Raw genomic sequence first — 10,532 nt, 5'->3', positions numbered from 1 at the left:
AAGTTTGGTTCATCCTAATACTCCTAAATTTACATTATGCTCTGTTCATTTTGATCCTTAGTGACCATAAAGGGTTAAACTATATAGAATTTCTATTTGTTATATAACGATTTTGAAATTTTACAATTAGAACGTTTGCTTCTAAAAAATATTTTATTATATGTATATTAGAGCGTATATATAATAAATTATATATACTTTATATATGTATATTAAAATATATTACAATATTAAAATGTGTATATTAACTTTTAGATGAATTTAGTAGATTATTATCTATCAGAAACTCAAATTAGAAGTTGATCTCAACGCATTGTAGCTGTTCGATAATTGTGCCAGTCGACGCACTTGGTGCGAACTTACATTATAGAAACTAACACGATTTTTGTAAAAAAAAACTTGCCAATTTTATTTTTAACATATATGTATATGGAACAAATATGTAATTGCTTAACAATTGAAACGCTACATAAAAAGTTTGTGTCGTTAGGGTTTAAATTTGACAAAAAACTTCGTATTGCAAAAATAATACTTCGCGAGAATCGGATATACCGTGGCCGCAACATTGGTATTTATGGAAATAATGTTAAAATATATGTTTTTATAGTATTGTCCACCGAAATTGATACAAAACTAAATGAAGAATCACTTTATAAAGAACGAATAAATTTTTTTCCATGCATAGAAATGAGGGTTAGTCGATGTCACGTCCAGATTCGCGAGGAGGAACGCGTCGGACGTGGTGTGAAATCGTTCGTTGGAAAAGGGATTATTCGGCTAGCAATCATGGTAAGCAATGTTTTAATTAAATGAGAGCTTCGATCAGCGAGAAAGAGAGACTACGGACCGAGCGGAAACGCGCATCTACTCCTACTCAATCGGTCTTCCTCATTGCGTGACGTTAAAATATTTCTCGATATATCGAGTTGATGAGAGATATCTTAATAGAAATAATTACCGCCGTGTATGGTTGTCGCGATAATCGACAGACGGTAAGCAAAAACACAAAAAGATGGAAATGTGGCGCAACGCCGTTGCTACTCTGTCTACGAAATGTCTACGAATTCTGTGGTAAATAAAATAGAATGTAGTAACTAAATAAATTTTTACCTACCTAAATGTCTACAAATTCTGTGGAAAATAAAATAGAATAGAATGTAGTAACTAAATAAATTTTTACCTACACTGTGGCCGCGAGTCGCGCAAATCTTAATTCTAAGAGAAAAAAATGAATAAAGAGGAAATAGGAAAAGGGGGGAGGGTGAGAAGTACTCTAACGCTAACGACACAGATTTTTTTGTAGGTGCGATAGGAACGGGAAGAGCTGCTCTTATTAGGCGCGCTACCCAGGTTTTAGGATGCCTCCGCGTGTCGCAGCGGAGGGAGGAAACGCACATTCGACACACACGCGCACGCGCACGAACGCACGGACGCACGCACGCACGCACCCACACACACACACACACACCCAAAAGGACAAGATAAGAAAAGTAAAAAGAAAAATTGTAATTCATTAACGTTCTATTATTGAGTTTAATACTGTTATATTTAAATAAAAGATGAAAGAGCCGCACAAAATATTGATTCGTGATACGCCGAAGAGACTGTAAAACTGATTACTTGAGTCGGCGATCACTTATAAAGCAAAGAAGGAATGAGGCGGGTTTCGTATACGCATTAGAACAATATTACAACGCGATTTCACTGGAAAATAAATAATATACTATTAATGACTAACGTAGCTATATGAAGCTTTGCGCAAAGGCTATTGATAACTTTATAACTTTTTACGAACAAAGAGAAATATTTCCGCGAGATAGCGATTCACTTTACTGCTATGAAATAGAACGAAAAATGAACAATGAACTTAGACGCGCACGAGTATTGTAGTATTATAATGATGAGAAATAGAACGAGAATGATCGCGTGCGCTGGTTGTCACTTGCTTATATAGGGCCAGCTTGGTGATTGCGGCGTGCGAAAACGCCGAATTTCCCGGAAAGATAGGCAATAAATAATTTTCTTAACTTTCAGTTTTCTCAGCAATTAGTAATCGCTTCGATCTGAGATTTGGTATAATCATAGATTGATTTTATCGAACGCATGCTATATAGTCGGTTAATCGCTAGCAAGTAAGGAGGCGCGGGTACATGCCGTATTCGAGAGTATAAGTTTTTCATTATAGAGTTTCGGCGTACCTGTCATCGCGGAATCAGATCGTAACGCGATAACAGCGTGCTTTCGCGTCCCACACATTATTTTCGCTGGTGGTATTTCGTAGTGATTTCCGCGTAAAAAATAGATTATTTAACATAAATTGGCTCGGAGGCAACAATTAACGTGATTGCAATGTTATTTCTAGCATCAGTTTTTAATCGAATATTAATTAATTATTCGCAATCGCGTTATTACTTTTCCCTTACATCGCGCTACAACTCGGTGGGTGATTTTGAGATTACTTAACGGCGTTGAGACTCATTTTGCATTCGGAATATTATGCCGCTTTTATTAATTATTTCAATTATACTGAATTTTTACAACAATCAGCGATCTGCGTGCCGCTGGACGGTGGTGTCCTCTTTCGCGCATACAGCAGCTCGCAGAAAAAATACCGGCTAGTAGACATATACGAACGGCGAGGAGATAAAGAAGATCGGACGGAAGGGAACCAAAATACGACGAGCTAGAGCGCTGGACGTAATAGCCGATGATTTTCATTTTACGCAGATTGCGCGACCCGACCATACCATGAACAAGCATTTGTTTTTTCCCTTTTCACCAATGTTTCAATTGTTAAATAATTACGCAACTTTAATTATGTATACATGTATTTATGCGTGCACATTTATTAATGCGATATAGACGTATATCATGTGGTTGACACAATTGACGATTAATTATCAGATAGATAAAAAATTTTCATTTATTTACTTGGAAAAATTTATTGAATAATCAACAAGGATTCTTCTTTATATAATTATCTCCCTCATTCGATAATTTTCTTTTTAAAAGAACACTGATTTATCCTTTTTTTAACAGACATACAGATTGAACCCTTCAGATTTATAATTAACGCAATAATACTCTTTCTACAGTGTGAATTTACGTGTAGTGTACAGAAGAGTATGATTAATTTTTCTTTTTAAATAAAGTGTAAACGTTCTTTGCTTATCATCTGTATTATTTTATGATGTTTTCTTACATAAATGTGCTCTCATAAAAATAATATATACTTCTATTACTTTAATATATAATAACATAGATTTAAAAAATGATTTAAAAGTGACACAAATGTAAACGACACAGTTGTAAGCGTAGATACAGCACTTCAGTAAAATGTATGTTATTTAAGGAAATATATATACGTATATATTTTGTGTGTAATAAAAACTTTTCCTTTGGTTTTAACTTCGAAGTCTTAATTCAAAGTCTTGTCCTTATAGTCCAGACGCTGAGTACACTTCTGTGTGACCTGAAATGTCGCCTCGAGATATATATGGATTCTTATAGATTTTGACCTCCTGAATCCGAATATGTCGGTTAGATTTTGTAAAAAGTGGTAGGTTAATTGTTATTAACAATTTAATTGTTTAAATCGATATATCTCGAAAACGGTAAGTCGTACGAAAAAAAAGTTCAAACAGAAAATGTTCGTCTATTTAATTAGAACAAAAAAGCTTCTTACCACTTTTCTCGTATTGTTGATATTATATGAGATATAAGCCATTTATCAATTAGCCTATCAACAAATGCGTGGCGACGCCGCACCGCGACATTCAAAGGTTGTACTTTTAATGAACATTAGAGAAAAAAAATAACAAATAGGACGTTTCTTATGCAAAATTTTGTGCTCTTTCAAATTCCGCTGTTAAAATTGATGAAAATATTGAAATAAAAAAGTTACAGGGGATTTAATGATGAAAAACCTAAATTTTTGTGTGATATTTTTGAGTTTAACGCTTGTTTTGATACCGATAAGTGATTGAAATGTATCAAAACGCTACAAATTATCATTATACACATCCTAAACTTCAAAATGAACCTAATCCGAAATCCAGGTTCAAGATGGCGGCTTAAAAAATGGAGGCTGAGTCCTGAAAATCAAAATGCTGCGGATAGACCATTTTGTACAATTATATGTCCATTGGAAAATGGAACAGATCTTTATAAATTTAGATTTCCTGAATTCGAAATTGTCAGTGACATTTTTATAAATGTTTTAGGTTAATTGTTATTAACAATTTATTTATTTTAATACACGGGTGACGCGGGGGGAACCACATATTTCATCATACCGCTACCGCGCGCGATTTCAAAACTAATATTGTTTTAAATTTGATAAATAAAAATTGTCATATAAATATTCTACATTTACTTATCATATAAATGCATTATTACACACTTCCCATTTAAGTAGTGCACTCGCTGAAAAACAAGTGTTGAGACAAAAAAAGGATACTGAATTGCATTTTTATAAATTGTAACTTATTTCGTCGTCAATCTGAAGTTTTCGAGATATATAATTATTAAAATAAATAAATTGTTAATAACAATTAACCTAAAACATTTATAAAAATGTCACTGACAATTTCGAATTCAGGAAATCTAAAATAAAGATCTGTTCCATTTTCCAATGGACATATAATTGTACAAAATGGTCTATCCGCAGCATTTTGATTTTCAGGACTCAGCCTCCATTTTTTAAGCCGCCATCTTGAACCTGGATTTCGGATTAGATTCATTTTGAAGTTTAGGATGTGTATAATGATAATTTGTAGCGTTTTGATACATTTCAATCACTTATCGGTATCAAAACAAGCGTTAAACTCAAAAATATCACACAAAAATTTAGGTTTTTCATCATTAAATCCCCTGTAACTTTTTTATTTCAATATTTTCATCAATTTTAACAACGCCATTTGAAAGAGCACAAAATTTTGCATAAGAAACGTCCTATTTGTTATTTTTTTTCTCTAATGTTCATTAAAAGTACAACCTTTGAATGTCACGGCGCGGCGTCGCCACGCATTTGTTGATAGGCTAATTGATAAATGGCTTATATCTCATATAATATCAACAATACGAGAAAAGTGGTAAGAAGCTTTTTTGTTCTAATTAAATAGACGAACATTTTCTGTTTGAACTTTTTTTTCGTACGACTTACCGTTTTCGAGATATATCGATTTAAACAATTAAATTGTTAATAACAATTAACCTACCACTTTTTACAAAATCTAACCGACATATTCGGATTCAGGAGGTCAAAATCTATAAGAATCCATATATATCTCGAGGCGACATTTCAGGTCACACAGAAGTGTACTCAGCGTCTGGACTAATTCACTTCTTTCACAGAAATCGAAAATTGGCTCCAAAATTAGATCGGCTCGAAAGACGAGTCATTTTTTCGAGATGGAATTCGAAAATTGCCTGAGAGATGGGAAAAAGTAGTAGCCAGCCATGGACAATACTTTAATTATTCTGTTCATTCATTTCGTTTTGAAATAAATGCATTTTTGGAAAAAAAACGGACCGAACTAATTTGTACTACCAATAATATTCGATTTTTTATGTTAATTCGCCGGAAAAATATTTTTTATTTTAGGCACGAATCGCCAAGAATATGTGATATTTTTCGCAATATATAAAGAATAAATTAAAGATCTAATTATTTACGGAATTTTAATTTATCTTCTTCATATTTAATATGTAATTAATCAAGTAAAATTTGTGATATTACTACTGTAGTATTTATGCGTTATGTCTAAAAGTTATCAGTATGCAATTATGGGGGGGACTACATATGTAGTATATAAAAGAATCACGCATAATAAATTATAATAAGAACTTTGATCCAGCTTTGACCGTTATAGGCTCTACTTCTTTCTTTGTTTGTTTGAAAATATTTTTTATTTTAGGCGGGAACTCTTGTGCATTCGAAATTGTGTCGATAATTTCATTTTTTTTTAAATAATGTGCTAACTTTACAAAGGTCATTTTTAACCCTTGATTGCGCAGTTAAAATACAGAGTGATTTGTAATTTCACCTTTAAAGATTACATTTACCATTCAAATGGAATGAATTAAGTTTCCGGTAAATATATTATTTGGATTTACTATCTGATAGTAAAAATCATGACGTGATAGTAAAATTTATAGTTACTAGAAACTTCATTTACTATGTGCGTCGCGAACAGTCGGCGGACTCTTTAAGGGTCGACAAGAGTGACCCAGAGACCTCTAGTCGAAGATGAATTTTTTATTCCCAAATTATGGCTAAAATACTGGATGGATCACGTTTTAATTGCGATATTCGTAATCAGGAAAGGCTCCTGAAGGCTCGTACAGAGCTATTTTTTTGTAAAAAAGGCATAATAAAAATTTGTTCTGTTATCTCACTCGATGTGTACTATGGTGCAGTTGAGAGGTGTATACATGATCTTATTTTAATAAAAATTTTCAAGAATTAATTTGCAAATCTGACTCTGTACGAGTCTTCCCAGCAATATAACAATGAAATCCCAACAGGTTTTATAAGGAAATATTATTTCTTTGAGAAGGAAAATGAGCATAACTGATCTAGATCTGCACTGATCTGCATTCATAAATGTTACCTTTATTCTCAAATTATGGCTAAAATATAACATGAATCGTGTTTTGATTGTGATATTCGTAATCAGAAAAGGCTCCTGAAGGCTCGTACAGAGCTATTTTTTTGTAAAAAGGCGTAACAAAAATATTTCTGTCACTCCTGTCGACCCTTAAATCCAGTTTCGACGGGCCGCGCGCGGCGGTACCAGATTTGAGTTGATCGCATAAATACACGGATATATGCCAGCGGTGCATCGAAATCGCGGACACTATGCGAAATCGTTAGGCTCGTTTCCTCATTATATGGGGGAAACGTGTCTGGGATGCATCGACAACCGAGAACTCTCGGAGGAGATCAGGATCAGAACGGAATTTAGAGATGTTAGCAACAATCGCGATTATTGCTCCCGCTCCTTTTGTTCTGTGTTGGTTCAGTCTTTCTCAATAATCGACAATTTGAGCGAGGAAGATGTCGACCGGCGATTTTCGACCGCGCTTGTTAATTTTCAGAATAACGGCAGCAAGTGCTATTGTCACCTGGAATTATGTTTGAACGTTTAAAAGAAATGCGGGACACCGCGTCTTTATCGCTGGCACATGGAAAACTATTGTAGCGGCATCCGGCCAGTTCTTCGGTCGGAAACAATGCGTTACAGACCATGTCATGATACTTTCGGGTCAAACATGTATAAACCGGTCTGAGTTGAGTTTAAACCCATTACACTCGAAAATGCTATATGGATAGATTCAGTGTATAATCATAAGACTTTTACTTATTTATTTATTTATTAATATTAAAATACAGAAATGTTTTTTGTCTTTTACAGACGTAGTCCACGTATTGCATGTAATTTCAACGTTGCAGTAACGAATTCTTTCGGCACGTTGATATATAGTTAACATAAACTATAAATTGGATAGATTTATTTAGTTTATGTCTCATAAATTGCTTTCATGCATTTTCTTAAGCGTTATCAATAAAGTTGCGATGGGAGTAGACATCGGTGAAAACGTCAGGATAACCATGAGCGCAAGGTGACATACCAAAGGAGGTAACACCAATTTGTACGCCATCACTAATGAGTGGGCCACCGCTGTCACCCTGAAAAGCAGACAGACGTTTTTGTTAACTTATTTATTATTTAATTTTTTCACAATTGATAAATCAATCGTCTCGATTAAACTAGAAAATATATCTTTATATATCCATTAATGCTATTATTTACCCCGCAAGCGCCAATTCCCGAACGATTGAGTGTGCATAAGTGAGTGGTGGATATGGGCACATCAAAGTGCCTATCCTGACATTGGTACGATGAAACTACAACCTGATTCATCTTTTGAAGTATGCTCGGGAGCGGTCCGTTGTCGCGTATCGTACCCCATCCTGATAAAGTACATATCTGTCCGGGAAGAGGTTTAAACTTGGTCAGGGGAATCGGTTTTTGGAATTGATTATATTCAATCGGCTTTGCGAGCTGAAAAGAATAAAACAAATGATTTAAAATATGTTTGTAATAAGGCTCAATAAATTTAGAAATAATGAAAAGGAAAAAGGGCTACGAGCCAAAAAAATTCATTAAAATATACAATTGTTTGTAAATAAAAATTGTCATTTGATTAAAATTACGTAGTTTGCGCTAATTTGCATAGATTGTTTTTTTTTACGTAAAGTTGCGCTTACTCCATGTGCGATGAACACGATTGCCCACCTTCCCCTTTCCAAAAAATTTTTTCTCCTCTAATAATCTAACTCTCCTTCTCTCTACCCATTCTAAACGTTCCCGTGCCAATTTCTAGTTGACCTCGCGATATAAATACGAAAAAAATCATCATAAAAATGAAAAAGTCCAGCCATGTTCAAAAAAAGATACTAAAAATTTAAATCTTTTTATCTAATATTAATATATTACTACGAAAAGTAACTGATATATCATTAATTAAAGATGCCAGTTCAAAGTGAACATACATAAAGTATGTAACTTTCGGCCTATTTTCGAATCGCCTTCTGCAGTCCCTCTCATCTTATCGCCCCGTGAGCGGTCCAAGTGCCGCACGATGCTCGAGCGACATTTGATTTGCAATGTTTCATTGCAAATTAGCCTTTTCAATTCCTAACACATTTAAAAGTTTTATAAAGAGAGGTAAAGATAAATTAGAACATTTATCAATAATAATGTAATTTATAACATTTCCTGTGACGATTGCGAAGCCAGCTATGTTAGTCAAACGAAAAGAAAATTGAGTACTACATATTAAACAAACATATATTTGATATTAGAAAAAAGACAGGTTCTCCCACTGTCATAACAGATCATTGCATTAGTTTTGACCACAATTTTAGATGGAATGACGTCAAAATTTTAGACATTGAATCTACCTACAACAAGTGATTAGTATCTGAAATGGTTCATATTAAAAGACAAAAACATGATCCTAACAAGCAAAATGATACTGAATCTTTACCAAAAATTTATTCACAGATTATTAATTCTCTCTCTCCTCCTTAACTCTTCCTCCCTTTTACTCCTAATTTCTCCTCATTTTACCACATATAATTTACCCTTTCCACATCCTCTTTTCCCCTTATTACTAATGTAACCTTTCTTACTTGAAATGTCAGTTATTAATTATTCGAATTTCTAAACCTTTAACGTGTAACATCTTAAACTTGGCTCTCATCGCATTGTTCTAACAACGGACAATTTTATAATTCGTACATCGATATAATTTTATAAGGTAGTAATCTTATTCATTGTTTAATTTAATCGATACTAAATAAACGAAAAGGGTCTAGCAGGATAAGATGGTCCAATCTGCCCCAGCAGGGATTCAAATGAATGAAAGTTTATCCTTTTCTATGTCGAAAAATAATAATTATCAGAAATTTTTAACTCCCTATTCCCAAAATTAAGCTTGCTATAGCAAAAAACGTGTATTTTCAGTTTTTATTTTTCTATTCCGTAACCATGATAACAATCTTTACAAAAAAATTCATGCGTGTAAAAAATATTAGAGTTTAACTATGAAAATTTTTTCAAATAATTTGACCTTATAGAAACTTTTTAAAAAATTCATAAAGAATTCAAAAAATGTTTTCTCGCGTTTAAAAAATAATGCCCTCTTGAAAAAATTCAAGAAGATGTATTTTAGGCCGAACTATATCGTCAATTTTTTTCAGATTTTTAAAAGTGGTGCGCCATAGTAAAAAAAAATAAAAACTGTATTTATTCTCAATTTTTCGCTCAATTTTTATCAAAACGAAACAATTTAGGGGGTTGAATTGTAGGTCTTTTCAAGCTCTACAACTTTCTCATACACAAAATTTCGCTAGCTGTTGAGCGAAACTAGTTAGAGGCTAAAAACCGCAAAAATAAGCATTTTTTTCTCATTTTATCGGCTCTAACCTGAGAAATTTTATATGTATAAAATAAATGTTTTAATTTGTGACTATGTCCTAATGAGTAAGTTAGTCCTTGTAATAACGTGAAATCAATTACGATAGAGGCTTGCTTAGTTTAACAATACATTGAGATATCAATGTTAGGGTAGACTGGGGACAAAAGTAACACGGGACAATAGTAACATCGTCAATATTTCTTAAACTATAACAGATATATGTATGTGGCCGCGTGATAAAATTCTATAAACAGATAGGCATTGAATCATTCATTACATGCTGATTTTCGCGGAACGTGCACGAGTGCAGAAGCAGGAATTACTTTTTTCATGCATCAAGTAACTTTTATTGCGTGCACAAAATTCAAAATATTTTTTTTTCTTTATAACACAAGTATAATATATTATCTTAATATGTTTTAATGATTATCTGTGTTGATGTTTTTCACATTTGAGTTGATTTTTATCTAGGTTTTTATTTAAAAAATTTAATATGAATCATAAAATACCAGTAGGGGACAATAGTAACTTCGATGCCTGGG

General features: G+C 33.2%; 1 protein-coding gene across 1 annotated transcript in view; it reads right to left on the bottom strand.

The window, feature by feature from the left end:
* Nucleotides 1-7,431: 7,431 nt before the first annotated feature.
* LOC108775343 (chymotrypsin-1) overlaps nt 7,432-10,532 on the bottom strand; it is a 17,328-nt gene continuing 14,227 nt past the window's right edge. Inside the window, exons 2-3 of the mRNA XM_018541672.1 lie at nt 7,818-8,069; nt 7,432-7,693 (exon numbers count right to left, since the gene is read on the bottom strand). Coding sequence (XP_018397174.1) covers nt 7,556-7,693; nt 7,818-8,069 — 390 coding nt within the window. The 3' untranslated portion in view covers nt 7,432-7,555. The remainder of the gene's footprint in view (nt 7,694-7,817; nt 8,070-10,532) is intronic.

Source organism: Cyphomyrmex costatus, unplaced genomic scaffold, assembly GCF_001594065.2.
Source record: "Cyphomyrmex costatus isolate MS0001 unplaced genomic scaffold, Ccosl1.0 scaffold3, whole genome shotgun sequence".
Taxonomy (NCBI): Eukaryota; Metazoa; Arthropoda; class Insecta; order Hymenoptera; family Formicidae; genus Cyphomyrmex; species Cyphomyrmex costatus.
The sequence above is the reverse complement of the archived record's forward strand: the minus strand, read 5'-3'. Positions and strand labels throughout refer to the sequence as shown.